Source organism: Hibiscus syriacus, unplaced genomic scaffold (genome assembly GCF_006381635.1).
Source record: "Hibiscus syriacus cultivar Baekdansim isolate YM2019G1 unplaced genomic scaffold, ASM638163v2 tig00111221_pilon, whole genome shotgun sequence".
NCBI classification, from domain to species: domain Eukaryota; kingdom Viridiplantae; phylum Streptophyta; class Magnoliopsida; order Malvales; family Malvaceae; genus Hibiscus; species Hibiscus syriacus.
In genome coordinates this window covers 77,358-96,711 of record NW_024063025.1, presented here as the reverse complement: position 1 = coordinate 96,711, position 19,354 = coordinate 77,358, and the positions used below count along the sequence as shown (strand labels likewise).

At 34.4% G+C, this 19,354-nt stretch overlaps 3 protein-coding genes and 1 pseudogene across 4 annotated transcripts; 3 read left to right on the top strand and 1 right to left on the bottom strand.

The window, feature by feature from the left end:
- Window positions 1-2,413: 2,413 nt before the first annotated feature.
- On the top strand, window positions 2,414-5,965 carry LOC120156519 (SNF1-related protein kinase regulatory subunit gamma-1-like). The gene is given in 6 exon segments (XM_039167829.1): window positions 2,414-2,576; window positions 2,688-3,106; window positions 3,328-3,471; window positions 3,473-3,595; window positions 5,061-5,233; window positions 5,555-5,965. Coding segments are annotated over 6 exon segments (1,302 nt in total). The 3' UTR covers window positions 5,835-5,965.
- A 93-nt stretch (window positions 5,966-6,058) lies between these two features.
- On the bottom strand, window positions 6,059-7,995 carry LOC120156526 (pentatricopeptide repeat-containing protein At2g02750). The gene has a single exon (XM_039167838.1). The coding sequence runs from the start codon at window positions 7,983-7,985 to the stop codon at window positions 6,132-6,134; it is 1,854 nt and encodes a 617-aa protein (XP_039023769.1). The 5' UTR covers window positions 7,986-7,995; the 3' UTR covers window positions 6,059-6,131.
- Window positions 7,996-10,614: 2,619 nt separating this feature from the next.
- Window positions 10,615-13,503, top strand: LOC120156527 (ubiquitin-conjugating enzyme E2 2-like). 2 transcript variants are annotated; one of them, XM_039167840.1, is made up of 6 exons: window positions 10,615-10,681; window positions 11,447-11,580; window positions 11,677-11,702; window positions 12,288-12,377; window positions 12,815-12,903; window positions 13,171-13,503. In XM_039167840.1, exons 2-6 carry the CDS (start codon window positions 11,456-11,458, stop codon window positions 13,297-13,299), a joined length of 459 nt encoding a protein of 152 aa, XP_039023771.1. In that variant the 5' UTR covers window positions 10,615-10,681; window positions 11,447-11,455; the 3' UTR covers window positions 13,300-13,503. The 2 variants fall into 2 exon arrangements, with proteins under 2 accessions (XP_039023771.1, XP_039023770.1); XM_039167839.1 differs by having other exon boundaries at window positions 11,677-11,705; window positions 12,291-12,377.
- Window positions 13,504-15,048: 1,545 nt separating this feature from the next.
- Window positions 15,049-18,547, top strand: LOC120156529 (annotated as a pseudogene).
- The last annotated feature ends 807 nt before the right edge of the window (window positions 18,548-19,354 follow it).

Here is a 19,354-nt window from a genome sequence, read left to right as displayed (position 1 = left end):
TTACTCCTACAGACTTCTACAACACTGTTGCCTTTGTTTTGTACCCCCAAGACGGCTGCAGCAGTCGATACCCCCAGAGGGAATGAATAATCGCCATATTTAGCAATACATTGTTTGACATCAAATTGCTCCATCAAGGATCGACACAATTCCCTCCGAATTGGTCGATCCTTTACTCTTATCAATAATCTAAACCCCATTTCACTCAGCACATTCAACGTATCATTCTTTTTAAGGTGTTCAATTAATGAATACACCATTTTTATGCTGCACCTTGTCGACACATCCTACATTTTTTAACAATATATAATGTTATTGTTCTTATATATCTTGTATCAACGTATTTACAAGTTTAATGAATACCTTCTTTTCATGTGCTTTCCTCCGTTCTTTGTATTCTTTACTATCATTCCTTGACTGTGTGGTGTAAGATTCCTTTTGAGCATCACTCATCGAATTCCATTTTGACCTCACATCTTTTGTCACATAATATTAAGCATAAACGTTTCTTAATCAATACATTAACGCTAAATAATACTCAATGTCAATTTCATTTTATATATCGAACCGCTGTGTGTGCCATCTTCCTTCATCCTTTTGCATTCGGTCATACTGTCAACATTTTGAAATTTGTAATCAATTTAAAGTTCCTAAATACTTTAATCCAATTACCATTTCAACAATAATAACAAAAAGAAATTGATACTTACTAGAAGTACATATATCCACCCTTTGGTTGCTTTCCACCCATTGACTTCATTTTTCCTTCATATATCAGTTTACGCAAATCAAATCAAATACTTGTATACAAAAATCGATAACCACTCTTGTGGTAAAACGGTTGGTCTTCAAAAGAATTTGAATAGCCACTACAACAAGTGTCAGCACATTTATACAACCTAAAATATCATTTTCTACCTATAATATTATATACAGGTATCCATGTTTATTTTTTACCTATAATATTATATAATAATTGGTCCCAAAATCTCCCTATTTCCTTCAAACGAATGGGAACACTCAATACTCCAAGTATCGGCACATTTATACAACCTATAATATCATTTTCTACCTATAATATTAAATAAAAGTATCGATATTTATCATCTACCTAGAAGATCACTTTCTACATATAATCGGTCTCAAATACTTCTTTACTTCGAAAACCCCAAACAACAACACATAAAAACCCTAATTACTGTAATAATAAAAAACTAGGGTTTCAACAACGTACCTTTCGATTTGAAATGCAACAACAAACAAACAAACTTCAACGTATAAACGCCTTCTGAAATGCAGCAACAATTACGCTTCGATTTCAAAAACTCTATCTATTTTCAGAGGAAATTTAGCTATGTCTTTATATTTACACTGGATATGTTATTTATATTCAATCGATGCAATTACATAAGTGTCGATACTTTTATGTGAAGTGTCGATACTTTCGATACCGGTTTTGTCATTTCGATACCGGTTTTGTCATATTTTTACCTATTATATTGTTATGAATCGATACATTTTCATAAAGTATCGATACTTTTTAGGCGCTATAACTTCTTCTCTTTTAAATTACGAAATTGTCGATACTTATATTAATTTATCGACACTTTCAATATATCCGGTAGCTTTTTACCGGTTTTATCATTTCGAGACCTGTTTTGTCATATTCTTACCTGGTATATTTCTATGGATCAATACATTTGTATAAAGTATCGACACTTTATAGGCGCTATAACTTCTTCCCTTTTAAATTCAAAAAGTGTCGATACTTATATTAACGTATCGACACTTTTAATATATCCGGTAGCTCTTTACCGGTTTTATCATTTCGTGACCGGTTTTGTCATACTTATACATGTTATATTGTTATGGATCGATACATTTTTATAAAGTATCGACACTTTATAGGCGCTATTACTTCTTCTCTTTTAAATTCCAAAAGTGTCAATACGTATTTAAATCTAATCGATACTTTCAATATATCCAGTAGCGGTTTACCGGTTTTATCATAATGAAACCGGTTTTATCATATTTTTACCTGTTATATTGCTATGGAGCGATACATTTTTTCATTTGTATCGACACAAACCGACAAGCTAAGTTTGCCGGTTGCCAAATTTTTTAATATTTTCTTCATAATTTCCACCTACAACATTGTTATTACTCGATATTTCCGGTAGCGCTAAACCGAATTTATTAAATATATTATAATGTATCCGGTAACGCCGTATATTAACGGTATATTAACCCGCATTTCCTGAGAAAACCCCTAAGTAGTATCATTGATTACTCAACTAATTAATAGATCTAGACAATCAAATTTAATAATTTATTATAAACATTTATTGAGAGGTCAAATTTAATATTTTAATATATATATTATATGTATATATAAGACGACCCCACTAGTCTTATGGGCGTTTCGCCCTGCGACTCTGATTTACTTTCAAGCTGTGATGCTTATTTTGAGAAAGTAAAGTCAAGGAAGAAATTACCACAACCGTTGCAGGAGACTTTAACAACTGCTTTTGCAAGGATTCCTGTTTCATCTTTCCCACAAGTTCCTACTGGAAAAGGTGATGAGAAAAGCTTTATTGCATCTACAATTCGAGCAATATTATGTTCATGAACTTAGTATCACTATGGAAAACGCATCAGTTTCTAATTGTTGTGACAACTTTTTCTAGTGATTGAAATTCAAGCAGACACAACAATTGCTGATGCCGTTAAGATTCTATCAGATTGCAACATATTGTCTGCACCTGTGGTAAACCCAAAGGCAGCCAGTAGCTTGAACTGGAGAGAGAGGTACTTAGGAATCATAGGTTACTCAGAAATCATTCTCTGGGTACTCGAGAGTGCAGAACTTGATGCCGTTACTTTATCAACCAGCACAGCTACAGCTGTTGGTTTAGGTGCTGGAGCCGTTGGTGCTCTTGGAGCACTAGCAGTAGGTGCGTCAGGTCCAGCTGCAATGGGAGCAGCTGTCGCTGGTGGTGTGAAAGCTGATCAAGCATCAGGAGGAGATGCTCCAGCAGCTGCTGACAACTTGGGCAAAGAATTTTACAAAGCTATCGTACAAGAAGAACCCTTCAAGTCGACTGCTGTAAGTTTTATGGTGCAATATTGAGTATCTATACAAAGAGCAGGCCATCTTTTTTTATATGTAATTCTACCTTCTTTTTTTCTCTATGAATAATAATCAAACCCCCAAATGCACTGTCATAAGATATTCTGATTGGACCCTGTGAAACAGACTTAACGACCAGAATGATGATCTAGTCTTCTTTTATGCCATCTTGAAACACGTGATTTTTTATCTTACAGGTAAAGTCAATAGTTAAATCATACAGGTGGGCTCCTTTTATTCCAGTCGCAACTGACAGTTATATGTTGAGTGTCCTACTGCTACTCTCAAAATATAGGCTGAGGAATGTAGCTGTAATTGAGGCAGGCAAGCCAGAAATTCAAAAACTACATTACTCAGTCTGCAGTTATTGAAGATCCGGAAGGATGCAGAGGGAGGGACTGGTTTGATTGTATTATTGCACGGCCTATTTCTGATATGGGACTCCCTTTCATGTCTCCTGATGAGGTAATACTTTTTGCTCAAATAACTAATAAATATTTGGGTAAAGTATAGTAGTGGTCACCGAACTTTTCTAAAGCTTTCATTTAGGTCTCTCAACTTTTAAAACTTGTAATACAGTCCCTCCAACATTTAGTTCGTTTCCAATATGGTCCCTACGTTGGAGACCATATTACAAACGAACTAAATATTGGGGGACTGTATTGTAAGTTTTAAAAGTTAGAGGACCTAAATGAAAGCTTTAGAAAAGTTCAATGACCACTACAATACTTTACCCAATTAATTAACTCTAGTGATATTTTAATTCAAATATTATTTATTTATTTTTATATTTTATTTTATAATATATCATATTCAAGTATTAATTAATCTTATATTTTATGTTATAAATATAATTAGAGTATTATAATATTTAGTTTGCAATATTATTCAAATTTTAATTAATAATTAAATTAAATTCTATTATATTATATTTCGAATGATTAAAAAATTCTTGGTGATTAACTTTATTACGTAAGAATTCAATAATTTTACCCAAACAACATTCTTACCCTCGTTCTTAGAGGGCGACCTCAATAGCCCGACGTGGTGGAGTGTCTACTCAAGAAGGTGACAATTAATGCTGTAAAATCAGGTAATCGGTCAGGTTTCAGTCGGATCCTGGCAGGTCGGGTAAAATCAAGTACAGGTCAAGTCAGGTTAATTTGATGGTTTGATTCGGATCAAGTCGGATACAAGTCAAATCAGTTTGGGTTATTTTCAGATTGATTAACACCATATTCATATCGGGTTCAAGTCGAGTCATTTTCAGTTCGGATCGGATCGGTGTCAGTTCAGGTTTGAAGCAGATAAAGACCAGTTAATTCAGGATCAGGTGGACTTCAATCGGATCTCGTTCAGATCGGGTCACATCATTGATAGATAAAATTCAGGTCGGATGTTTACCAGATACGGATTGAGTTCAGGTCGAGTCGTTTTTAATTTTGGATTAATTATTTTATCATCGTTCGTGATTGTTGAATTCCAAGTTGTAATTGTATATGATTCCGAGTAAATTACAAAAGAAATAATCATGGATCAATTTTGTAAAAAAATATAAATTTAAGGACAAAATTGAAGAAATGTAAAATTACAATTAAAATTTTAAATAAATTAAGGGTAAAGTATAGTAATGGTCACTGAACTTTTCTAAAGCTTTTATTTAGGTCCCTCAACTTTTAAAACTTGCAATATAGTCCCTAAATATTTAGTCCATTTGCAATATAGTCCCCTAACATTTAGTATGTTTGCAATATGGTCCCCAACATAACTGTTGGGGGACCATATTGCAAACGGACTAAATGTTGGGGAAGTGTATTGTAAGTTTTAAAAGTTGGGGGACCTAAATGAAAGCTTTAGAAAATTTCAGTGACAATTACTATACTTTACCCTAAATATTTTTGCAACATTAAACTTCAATCTTCTTTGTCAGGATATTAGCGTCCAGAGCGATGACCTAATTCTTGAAGCATTCAAAAGAATGAGAGACAATCAAGTTGGTGGTCTTGCAGTTGTAGAGGAGCCAGGCAAAAAGATTGTTGGGAATGTAAGCATAAGAGATAACAGACATTTGATGCTTAAACCTGAACTTTTCACCAATTTCAGGTACAGTGAAAGACTTGCACATCTTTGAACCGGCATACCAACATCTCGTACTTAAGTGAAGAATTATTGCTCTTTACCAACAAGTAGTAATTAGCAAATAGAGCCATGGGAAAATTCAATGTTTATGTAAAAGCTTACATAGTTACATTACATATGCTAAATTGCTGAAGAAAAGAGACTTGGGTCACTTCCGAAGATGCTTACCTAGTCTGCCTCTCAAAATAAAAATAAAAAGATTGCATCTAGTATTTAAGCTAACAGTGTTCCATGCAATCCTTGGTGATTTGAGAATGCTTTAATCTGCTTGATTCTTAATTTCAGGCAGCTCACCGTGAAGGATTTCATTAGTACTGTTGTCTCAACTGGCCAAGATTTTGGAAGACCCACTTCACCAGTAACATGCAAAGTGGATTCAACTCTTGGTGGTGTGATCCAGAATCTTGCCACCAAAAAGGTGCACAGGGTCTATGTAGTAGCAGACGAGAATGAAGTTATCGGTGTAATTACGCTCAGAGATGTAATATCTTGCTTCATATATGAGCCCCCGAACTTTTTTGATAACTACTTTGGGTTTTCAGTGAGAGAAATGTTGAATAAGTGAAGTGTCTCATAACCACAACCCAAGAAGAAGCAGAGATACGATAGAATTTGTTTCAATTTACAGTTTCTTGACATCTTGTATAAGATGTCTTCTACATGTAATTTCAAATGAACTAAATCCAGTGAACTTTTACTGCATTCCTTCATGCGCTTAAATTGAACAAATTTCAGGGAATTCTAGCAAATGTTTAATGGTGAAACTTTTTCCCGGTAACCCGGAATATGCCAAGAAGATGAAGAAGAGTTTGAATATGGTGGAGAAAAAGAATATTTTTCAGATGTTGTAAGAAGTTCCTTTTCATGTTACGGATATTGAACTAAATCCAGGGAATTTTCTCAATCCTCTGTCATCTATCATTTGTCTAATTCTTTCCACATCTCCCCACCTTCCTACTGCAGCGTATATGTTGGACAGTATCACGAGAGGAGCTGGATTCTCTGGTTCTAACTCTGAAAGTTTCATAGCCATTTCTTCTCCTAGCTCACAGTTAAAGTGATACCTACAAGCACCAAGCAGAGAGGCGAAAATTGAAGCAGGAGAGTCTGGCAGTTCTCGTATTAGTTCTTTAGCTTCCTCTAGTTTTCCACATCTACCCAAAAGATCAACTATGCAACCAAAATGCTCAAGATTTGGGCTCAAGTCACAATCTTTACCCATCATTTTGAAAACTCGTAATCCTTTGTCAACTTGACCAGTGTGACTACATGAAGATAGAACAGCAATGAAAGTAGCTGAATTTGGTTTTACATTTTCCTTCAGCATCAAGTCAAAAATCTCAAATGCTGATTCATTCTCTCCATTTCTTCCATAACCACAAATCATTGCATTCCAAAATGCCGGATCATCAGGCTTCGACTCGAACTGATAACAAATTTTACGTGCACAATAGGTATACCCACAGTTCATATACATGTCAATCAGTGCGGTAGCCATGAACTCCTCGTTACTAATACCCATTCTAATAGCAAGCCCGTGAATCTCTTTCCCCTGCTTTAAAGCAGACAAAACTGAACAAGCTGGCAAAAGACTGGTCATGCATTTTAAACTCGGTTTTACACCAGCAGACTGCATCTTCTCAAAATATTTAAGAGCATCGACTCCTTTCCCTAACTGTGAAAATCCCCTTATCATTGAATTCCATGTCGCTGAATCTTGTTTCATTCCTTCAACTTCCAACTCCTCAAACAGCACGACAGCCATCTCACTTTGATTGTTTAACATCAGCCCTGCTATCATTGAATTCCATGTTATCAAATTCATGCTTCCTTTCATCTCGTTGAAAACATCATAGCCCCATTGCCAAGTCCGACATTTGCAATACATATTGACAAGTGCAGTTCCAACCATTGTATCAAACCGTGTCTCAGATTTCATAAGAACCCCATGAACCTGTTTGCCGAACTGTAGGTAGAAAAGACTTGCACATGCTGATATAACAGAAATGAAAGTAACACAATTGGGTCGTCCTACTTGACAACTCTCAATCATGCTCTTAAACACCTGCAACACCATAAGTGGAACCCCATTTTGCAGAAGCCCAGAAAGAAAAGCATTATAGCTCACAACATTCTTATTGGTCATCTTAACAAACATATTAAATGCTAGAACTATTTCTCCAAAGTTAGAATACATAGTCAGCAATGAAGTTGCCACATAAACGTCCAACTCAACTCCTATCTTGATAGCCAAAGAATGAACTTGCATGCCAAGTTTAAGACTTTGACAAGCTGGCAAGACAGTAGCTATAGTGACTGAATTAGGCCTCCACAATCCAAAACACATCTCTTTAAACACTGTCAAAGCTTCTTTACGGTGCCCATTTCTCCCAAACCCAGAGATCATCGTGTTTAAAGAAGCCAAGTTCCGGTCAGGCATTTCATAAAACACCTTCAGTGCACATTCAAAGTCAGCCAATTTCACGTACATACCTGTGAGAGCTGTAGCAGCGTAGATGTCGTGGGAAAATCCGGTCTTGATGAGATGCACATGGAGGATCTGGCCATGAATTAGTGAGTTAAGCTTGGCACAAGCTTTGAAAAGAGGAGGGAACGTAAATTTGTCGGGAAGCAAGGATGCTACAAGGTTTTCACTGCATAAACGAAGTGCTTTGTATAATCTATTTGTTGTCAGTTTTATAATTTGGTGTTTCATGGGATTATACCAGACAGAGGAAAAGGGAAAGTATTTTACCTATGAATTGGGGTGAATGCTGAAAATACCATATTTGAATAGAATATTTTCAAGTTAATTGCATTATATGTTCTTCAATTAGGATTTTATTTTAAATTTGTCTCTAAATTTTTAAATATTCTAATTTCATCCTCAAAATATGATTTCTATTCTAAATTAATTCTTAAACTTTTGAACATTCTAATTTTATCTCTAAACTATGAACCTCTTCCTAAATTGGTCCCCACACTTTTGAATATTCTAATTTCATCCTCAAATTCATCCAAATATTTGATTAGTTTCAATCATAGTTTAACCTAAATTTTATTTTTTTCAAACATATAATAATATAATTTGACCTAACGATTTTATTAGCAAGGGATGTGATTAGTATATACATATAGCTTGGGATGATATTAGAATGTTCAAAAAGTTTACGAACCAATTTAGAATGAAAGTCATCGTTTGGGGATAAAATTAAAACATTCAAAAGTTTGAGGACTAATTTAGAATTATAGCCATAGTTTATGGATGAAATTAAATATTTAAAATTTTAGGGACCAATTTAAAATGAGAATCATACTTTAAGGACATATATCGACCATGGATTGAAGTTGCGGTAATAAAAACTAATTAACAACCAATTTAATACTTAATATTATAAACAATATTAATTAATTTAATATACTTAATCAAATATCATTAAAGAAATTTATTAAAAAATTTATGAATGTTAATAAATTAAAGTTATTACCGCCAACAATTAGTTGTTCTGGTAGGATGAGACATTAGGCCCCTTAAGCAAGGTCAGAGGTTCGAATCCTGGCGTTTGTGAATAGAGCAAACTGGGTTGAGATGATCGCTCTCGCCTTTGCAGTACCCGATTTAAATTAGTTGGTCAATATATCGGATATCCGTGATTAATTAAAAAAAAATTATCACTAATGGAACATATTGTTTTGTCCTTTGGATTTGAGCTTCTACAAATATAATCAGATACTTCTTAGGCTACTCAAATGCTCCAAACGCAAACATCAATCTCCTCCGTCTAGTTCGTTCAATAACTTCTTTGTGGTCGTAATTGGTTCATTTTTTTGGATTCCTCGTAGAGGAAACATGATCACTAATGTGTTAGTTAAACTCGATTTATTGAGAGATTTTTCTATGTGCATCTTTGATATTGTGCCGGTCTCAATTTTACCTATCGTTGATGGACACATCTTAAACCATCAATATGTTAAACTCTCTAATAGTTAGATAAGGTTTTCCTTCTTTTTCATTCAAAAAATAAGATAAATAAGAATTATTTTAATAGATAATAATAAAATGTAATACAAAAATATTTTATTCATTTTATTTATTATAATATAATTTAATCTTTAGGCTTAATTATAAAATAAGTACTCAAACTATACATTTTTCACGAACTGGTGCCTAAATTATTTTTTTAATCATCCAGATGTCTAACGTTACCATTTGAGGTGTTCAGGCCTTAATGGCCGTTTAATTATTCTATTAAATGACGTATGTCACACTCTGGTAATTTTAAAAATTTTATTTAAAAAATTAAAATTGTATTAAAAACCCTCAACTTTAAAAACTTCAATTTCAATCCCTAAATCCATGCCGGTTGTCATCGTTTGACGTTGATCGAACCTCCACCAGAACCTACACCCGACAACAAGTCAAACCCAACCATAAATGTCGCATCTCCGACGAAGGAAACGAAAAAAATCGCGATCCAACGACACACACTCCAAATTTGTGACACTTAGGCAATCCAACAACACGCATAATGATAAGGGAGACGACTTCCAACCATGGAGATGTCAAGGGCGAAGGTCGTGACCAGTAAATGAGGTTAGGGATTTGATTTTTTTTTTGTAATTTTAGGGATTTTTTTTTGTAAATATAATATTTTTTTATTTTTTTTCAAAAATATCATAAAGTGATATGTGTCATTTAACGGAATTTTTAATATTTGTTAGGAGCGAGGCACCTAAAATGATAATATTTGTAACGTTAGTCACCTAGATAATTCAAAAAATAGTTTAAGCACTAATTTGTGAAAAACAATATATTATAATTAAGCATAATTTTAAATTAAAAACAACTTTTAAAAAATATATTAAATATTGAATATATATGCATGACATCGCAAGCTTAAGTATCGACTGGCAGTGGCAACTTGGCAGCCTGGATCCAGCCCAACAAAACTAATTAAAATTCTAATTTGATATTATAATTTGACAAGTTACTAAAAGAGTTTAATTTTTATTTTAACTGATATACTTTAAACAAATACTAATTATGAGTTTTTTTGTAAAATCTAAAATAGTTTAGGGATACAATTTTAGTTTATCCCATTTCTTAATATATTTTTCCTTCGACCCCACTTGCATCGTACTCTATCATCTTCTTTGTCACCACGTCATCATACTAACGTTATTCAACGTTTTAATAATCAAAACATAATAAAATGATCAAAATTTATGTTTTTTTAAAAAAAATGTATATGCAAAAGTTTATAAATACAATAGATAAGTGGTAATTCTTGTAGTTTACCTTTTTTTCTCGTTAAACCCCCCCCCCCTCTTTTTCTTGGGCATATTTCTTCAGAGGAAAAAAAAGTGTTTCCTTTGGAGAATCCAAGTTAACTCGCCGCGTTTACTCAGAAAGTAAGAACCTTCTTTCTTTTTATATATGTTTTCTTCATTTATTTTTATTTTGTTTTTTTCTTCTTAGATTAGGTTCATCTTTTGTTTGTTTCTTTATTGTTGCTTCGATTTGTGTCCAAGGGAAACTCTTCATTTAATTTCTTTATATGTTGAAACTTTAGGTGTTTTTTTTGGTTGATATTGTAGTTATGGATCTTGGATTTTGTTAGATTTGAGGATTTTGGATTGATATCTTTTAGTTGTTACTTAGTTTAGCTTTTAATTTGTTCTCGTTCTGGAGTCTGGACACTGACTCAACAGATCACAACCATCGAACGACGAAGCATGGGTTTGTGTCACTTTGGTCTTTCTGTTTATGTGTAAGGAAATTATGAGATCATTTTCTTTTGTACATGATGAATATGTTGAAATTGATTTCCTGCGTGGATTATAGCTCAAGATTGCAAGTTGGAAGTGATCAGTTCGAATCATGGGGATATTGGTTAGAGTTTATGGGGTTGGGGACATAGCTGCCTCTCGTTGTGCAGCTCAAGACTTAATCGGGTATTTGCTTGCACCTCAATGTAAAAGATTAAGGGTTGTATGTCAACCTTCATGAAAGGTTATAGAACTGATTTCTTAAAACTTGGTTTAGTACTTCAGTTGTAGAGGTCTGATTTTAATCCTACATGTTTGATGTTTATGTTAAAGAACTCTGGTTTCCTGTACTGTTCGTAGTATGTGTCTTTGTATTGATTTTGGATCAGTCTCCTTTAGAATTTGTAGGCAGTGACGATGTCGACTCCAGCAAGGAAGAGACTGATGAGGGATTTCAAGAGGTTGCAACAAGATCCTCCTGCAGGAATTAGTGGTGCCCCTCAAGATAACAATATTATGCTCTGGAATGCTGTTATTTTTGGGTATGTAACTAAATAATACTGGAGTGTCTTTTTTGCTTGTTTTCATTTAAAAATTCCATAGAATTGTGATGATCTCTTTATTGGATGGATTTGCAGGCCTGATGACACCCCCTGGGATGGAGGTAAAGAAATTTTTAGTTCATTTCTTGTTTGTTTGATGCATTTGTTTGCTCATCTCTTTAGCAGATTTCTGGCACACTTTCTGTTATTATAACCTACATAATTGGAGACAGCTCAGTAGTTCTCTAGTTCCATCATTAATTTGTTAAATGGTTGTGAGTGATGTATTTGTTTGCTATAATGGGGAACTTTGGCTTGAAAACAGGACAGAACTGTGAATTGTTTGCTGAAGGTTTAAGTTCTTTGATGGGGGTGACATTGGTAATGATCCCTTAGACTTCATTTTCATTGAATAATGAAGCACAATATGTAATAATCTTGTCATGGGCATAGCCTTGAGAAATCTCCAAAATTCAATAACCATAGGAATGGTGTTCTTGAGGGATGGCCATTCAACTTCTGCACTCTAACTGTCAAACCTGGAAAGAAAATTTGGATGATTATTTCTTTAGTGGATTTTAGTTTGAACTACTAGTATTTCAGTATCATTTAAGCTCTATTTTTTATGGATATTTCTATCATAGAATGTAGGTATGCAGCTAATAACTTTTAATTAATATCTATTTAGATATTTTCTAATCCTTCAGGCGCGTTTAAACTAACTCTTCAATTTGCGGAGGATTATCCAAACAAGCCACCAACGGTTCGGTTTGTTTCCCGAATGTTCCATCCAAACAGTAAGCATCTGGACAAATCCTAGTATTTAATCACATTTACATTTTCATTAACTCTTGCGTGCCCTGCATTTTTGTATGAAGTGAACTTTTCTGTGATGTTTCAATAGTTGAGAAGTGAGTGATACTTATGATTTGTGGATAAATAGACCTTACTTGGAAAGTGGGTGATCGAGGAGGCCTAAATGTGGTGTCTGCTTATGCATCTCCAAACACGAGCCATGTTCAGGAAACCCAAATGCCACTTTGCATACATACAATTGAAGCTTTTAAGATGATGGTTATTTAAACAAGTTTAGATGTTCAGCTTTAGTTTTTGGTTTTCTTCATCTGAAATATATTTTATGTTTTATAATGACATTTATTTGTGAGCTCTGATATATTGGTGAGGCAACAGCTTTGGCTTTGTTCTGATCCCTATTTTTTCTATAAAAAATCAGTTTATGCAGATGGAAGCATCTGTTTGGACATTCTACAAAATCAGTGGTCTCCAATTTATGATGTAGCAGCAATACTGACATCCATTCAGGTTCATATAATTCTTTAGGTTTTCATTTGCTGCTATTTAAGGACTGTGGAATAAGACTACCTACCTTTTATTTTAAGCTTAAATAAAGTTGAGGAAGCAGAAACATAGGTTTTCTTTGCGAAGCTCTACAGTCAGCCAGTGGCTGATTGTTACGCATTGGAATATCTTTCATAATAATGATGATATTAACACGTGTTTATTTTAATCGGAGTTTGGAGCCTAAGGTCCCTGTGTTTTGAAGCCACTATGATTTTCTTGTGTATGCAGTCGTTGCTATGTGATCCAAATCCAAATTCTCCTGCAAACTCAGAAGCCGCCCGAATGTTCAGTGAGAACAAGCGTGAATACAACAGGAGAGTGCGTGAGATTGTGGAGCAGAGTTGGACCGCTGATTAGCTTATGTGTTGGTTCCATAGTAAAAGAAGAAGCAAAAGAGTATCGGAGTATGTGAGATTGTCGAGCAGCTGATTGATATCTCAGAGGTTGGTTCTATGGAACATTGAAAATAGTCTGAATAACATTGACACATAAGATGTGTTGCAAACTCTGTTTACATTATTATGTTGGTTTTATGAGAGTGAATGGTGTTTTCAAAGACCATTAATAATGCAACTTAGCTTGCAATGCGACGTGTGGGCTAGTCCAACATGATTACTTTGTTGATTATACTTGATTTTATTTGTCAAATCTCACTTAGCTGTTCCACAGCCGTCACTTTTGTACTTGATTATATTAAATGTAAAAATTGGTAATGTTATTCATCAAGAATATCTTATTTTTATGTGCAAATCTATACCCTACATTAAAAGTAATCCCCTAGAGAGATGAAGAAACTGAATTTAATATTTTTTTTAAAAAAAATTATATAATATCATTAAAAAATAAGTAATAGAACCAATCAACCAACTAAAAACTTGTTATTTTAGTCCCATGAAAAAAATAATCCCATTAGGCATTAGTAACTACCCTTATTTAGTACCTAAACAAAATTCACAACTCTTTGTCAATGACCCCACCACTTGTCTACTCTTTGTCAATTACCCCCACCACTTGTCTTAAACTAGCTAATATTTATTTTAGCATTAAATTCCAATACTTTTTTTTTGAAAGAATCTTTATATTCCGTATAACTTTATTATTAAAATATAAAATATTAAACAATGATTAAAAAGATAGACTAGACTGACAAGTCTTATTGTTTAAGTGGTTAAATGTATAGATCTTTTTACATAGAACTCAAAATCTATTCTTTGTTCATTATAAAAAAAATAAAATATTATTTATAAAGAATATATATAATTAAACTTATTTTAGAAAATATTCATAATGTTTCTATACATGTTTGTTTATTCTATTAAAATTACATAATTCGTTTTAAAATTCAAAATGGGCTGATCTAGATAAGGTTACCTATTATTATTATTTTTAATCATTAATATTTAATTTATTAGTCGATTAATTCGGATCAAATATTATAGAATTTAAACTTCTATTATGAAAGTAATCTTATTAATATGATTATTTTCATTTGTAATATAAAAATTCAAACGTGTTATCTCACTATACACTTAAATGGTAGAGTTAATTTATTATTAAGAATGTTGAATTAAAATGGGAAGGGCCCACTTTTTAGGCCCATTTAAAGCTCAAACGTCGGTATTTTGTGGACCACATTACTCAAATATTTACAGTCTTGTGGTTTATTTATTGCAGGCCATTTTCATCTCTTTCTTAGCACATAGCATTTATTAAATAATTAATTTTGAGTTCACCTCTCTTACACACACATAAAAGAGAAAATTTTGCTGAAGAGTCTTTTGTTGGAGGAATCGTTCTCTGGTACGACCGTCAGTGCTACATTTGTGTGCATGGGGTTTCTACTTTTAAGATTGTTTTATTTTGCTTGTGTAGGTTCTACTGGTTCAGTTGCTATCCAGTTCCATATCATTTTGTGTTTTTATGATTGAATTATTGTTTCGTCTTTTATGGTAACTTAAGAGCTATAGATTATGTAGTGTAGTAACACTTTGACCGCCATTAGCTGCAAAACTAAAGATATTCAGAATGATTGGTTGTTTTTAAAGATGTTACTTTTTTATTATTATTTAGTTTAATGCTAACATAATAAGTACTGAGATTTTGGTTTGGAATGACTTTCTCAGATTTCCAGATTTAGAAACTTGTCATTATTTTAGGTTCAACTGAAATGGGAAAATCTCCAGCAAGATGGATCAAGACCTTGCTTCTGGGGAAGAAATCTTCAAAGTCCAATATCTCAAAAGGAAGAGAGAAGCTGGTAAGAAAGGACTGATTATCTTCTAATAGTAGTTAGCACTTGAAGATTGGAAATGTCTGTATATTGTAATTGTTGTTATGTGCAGAATTGTGGAAATAAAGGCCAGGTTTTGGTTTCTTCCAAGGTAGTTGTGCCTGACCTATCAGTGGACCCTCCATCAATTTCAGCACCTATTCCAGTGAGCAGTGCTTGGAACGCGGTGGAGTCTGAGAAGGGTATACCTTCCCAATTGCCAAATGATGGGGTAAATATTCCATCTCCAACAGCGGATGGAAGTGATGCCACGGCTGATGACTTTGGTAACCCTGTAAATCATGATAAGATTAGGCTTGACCAAGCTGCTGCGACAGTACAGGCTGCTTTCAGAGGTTACCTGGTAGCTACTCTCCCTTTAAAACTTACTGTTGTACTTAAGGGTAATGCAGAGTAATGAAATTCCTAAGCCTTTTCCTGCTATAGTCTTCATTCAGCTGTGTGAATATTCTGCTGACTATTATGGGCAGTAACTTGAGTGCACCGTCATTGTTCTGCTTATTTTGCTTGAGTTGACATTTTGGTGGTACTATTGGAGTTTTCTTTATCTGCATCATGTCTTATGTTGTTGCTGGTGATTTTTTGTTTATTATTTGAAGTTTCGGATATATGCAAGGATTCAATGAGATGTAACTGATTCGTACTTCTCTCATGGTATGTCAAACTCTAGGGTTGGCTGCTGCCTTTATGTTTTATATTTATTTCATACTTTCTTAGTGTGCGTATGTTTTAAACTTAGCCCCTTGATGTTGCCAAAACAATGAGTATAGGAAATGTAAGTGAATCAAAATTTCTTTGGGCATTTATTACAATTTACAGTAACTTGGGTAGTCAACCACTGATTTGACTGAACTTAGTTTCTCAGATTAATATATTATCATTTTCACACAAACATATTCTAGTTTAGAGATATTTCAATCTATAAATAATCAACCACCTACAGATTTGTAGTATTTATACAAATTTGAAGTCAAATATGGTAATTATGGGATTTCAATAAAATGTGATAGAAGTATAGAATCTGCTGTCAACTTTTGCATGCCCTTATATTAGGATTATATCCTCCTCAAAATCATATAGTTTCATTGATGAAAATATCATATGTTGGAAGGCTCGCCGGGCATTTCGAACTCTCAAGGGCATTATAAGGCTGCAAGCACTTATTCGTGGTCGGTTGGTTAGAAGACAAGCTGTTGCTAGTTTATGCTGTACATGGGGAATTGTAAAGTTGCAAGCGCTTGGTCGTGGCCGAAAGGTCAGATGTTCAGATATTGCCGTGGAAAAACATCTAAGACTGCCTCAGGTGATTTTTCTTACTGACAAATGGATGATGGCTTGTCTCTTGTTGCTGTCCTGATAAAAACTGTAAACACCAATTCTACGCCCTAGTTATATTTGTTGATGTAAAAGGTCTATGAGAAAATTGTATTTTTGTGACTGTATCAATATTAACATGGGCACATATATAGCAACCTCGCAATAATAATTAAGGATGATTTTGTTTACGGATGCTTATCTGGAAATCAAACTATACCTCCCTTTTGTTTCATTATGTAGGTTTTTGAGTAGCTAATTACACATAACATGCTTCTAAGCTAGCTATTATTTATTTTTTAAACAGGGTTCTAAAAGGTTGGACTCTGTCAAAGTGAATGCATCTTCTAAGGTGAAGAATTTATCAAATAATGTATTTGTTCAAAAGGTATGGTTTACTTTCTCGTACTACTATTGGATTCTGCTTGCCATGTAAATGAGAACTGTGCTGAATGCTGATAGAATGTTCATGATGTTTAGCCTTGGGACGACGTGTTTCATGTTCCTAACTGCCGTATTACCTCTAGGTCTTCAGTATGGTCCAGAGGAACCTAACTCATCCTGGCAGTGGCTTCAACGATGGACAAAGCCACGTTTTTGGGAATCCTCATCAAAACCAATTAGGAGTGGATAGACTAAGTGCAGTGTTCAGAAACTGTCCAATGGAAAAGTTGTCAGTGGATCTAATCATTCTATCTCGGGGTATGAGAAAAACAAACAAGGTCTTAGGAGAGTTTCTGGCAACTCAGCAGCTGATTCAGTTAGGGAACATCCACAAAATGAGCTTGAGAGGGTTAAGCGCAATTTAAGAAAGCTTTCTCACTCTTCAAAGGAGGTCTCTGATAAATCTAATGTTATTGACAAAACAAAGAAGACTCTGAAAAAACCTTCTAGTTCTAATGACCCTAATTTTTCAGAACAGGAATCTACTGAGAAAATGAGAGGTGTACCTGCAACACTATAAAAAATGTCAAATCTTGAGGTTGATTTAAAAGTTTCCTCGGAAGATGCTTCTCTTGATGAGCCTAACGTCTGTCCAGCAGTTGATCTGCCACCTGCCGAAAACAATGGTAAAATTGAGCACATACCAGTGACAGAGGAATTAAGCTCCAAGGATGAGCAGGTCAGTGATGAAAGCTTAAAAGCAAACCAAAGAAGAGCTTCTTTACCCACAAAAATTGATAATCAGGCAAATGGGTTTAATAACAATCCAAAAATTCCCAGTTATATGGCACCAACTGAATCTGTGAAAGCTAGACTAGGGGGTCAAGGCTCCCCAAGGATCACCCATGAGGTTGTTGAGAAAGATGGATTAAACAGGCGATATTCTCTGCCGTCTTCAACCAATAGTAACACAAGTTCACTGTCCTCACATGGTCAAACAAGAGTCCGAGTAGCTGGTAAAGTTTCTATCCTCAATGACAAATCTGAATCATCCTCTAAAGATGCTAATGGTAAGCACAATTTTACGTCGGATGTTTTATGGCCTTATGCTTGTGTTTTTGTTTTGCTATATCAGTCCGCATTACTTATGATACACTGCTTAGTTTATCCCCGTTCTTTAAGGATATGGAAATTGACTCCCACTGGTCTACATAAATTCATATCTACATGTTTAGTTAAACTTGCTCTTATGTGGTTGCTCTATGTCATAATTAGCATGCAAGTTTCACTTTGAGGATGGTATCCAACTTAGATAGTCATTATCTTTGCTTTATGAATCTTTATCAATATTATTTTCTCATATTCAATTGAAAGGTTCTCTGCCTATCTGCTGCTTTTGCATAATGATTATGCATTATTGTTGACTTGGAAATTTCAGATAAGGTGGTCAGAGCTCAGTGGAGGAGGTAATTTTTGCATTAGGAGTTGTTTCATTGAAGTTCTCACGGAGTTTGGGCACTGATGCAACTTAATAGAACTTCGGTTATGTGTTTTAAACTTCTGGTGTCTGGTTGTTGAATCAGAAATTAATCATCAAAACTTTTGTTGCTTGGTGTATCTTTAAGTTTCCTTTCCCAAAGAAGTTCCTTTATGTGTAGATGGATAAGTCTTTTTGGATTTTACCGTTGGTTATTTGGTTTGTTTTGGTTCTTTTGTGTTTGTATGTATAATTCTTTTGACCCCTTTTTCATCCCTTTGTACTATTTAATATCAATAGTGTGCTGATTTTCCAAGCTGGCTCTCAGAGATCTTGAAGTATTTTCTGTTATTGAAAGTTGATTCTGTAAGGTTTAATGTAGCCCATGACAGTAACTCAATTATCGTGTGGGTACGTCAGTAAATGTTATAACATCAGAGGATGTTGTGGCACCTCGAATGAGATCATAATGTTGAAAATGGGACCTGAGATCCACATTTTGAGGCTCTTGTATTCACCTTTACTGATCAGTGCTATATGTCCATGGTTTATTTCCTGAGCAAGTGTGTTGGGTCCATTAGGGGCCCGGACCCTGCTAAAAGGATGCCATCGGCCGCTGTAACATCATATGACCTCGAAGTTGGCTTTGAACTAGGTCATTGGTATGGTACACATCCTGATCAATGGAAAAAAAAATGGTACCGTAAGTGTCCAAACAAATGGCATGGCATTTTCCCACACCCTTTAAAGTTCCACGAAACTCCATTGACAGTCGGATAAAAAAAAAAAGAGTAATGCATGGCTTAGAACAAAGAAAACGTGTAGAGTTGAAGAAAGAGTATTATATATCCACCAACATGTCTTTATAGCAACGGCCGGCTTTGTATGTTCATCTTTCTAATCGTGCCACCCAGAGTAACCCCAAACACTTGAGTAGGGAGGTCCAA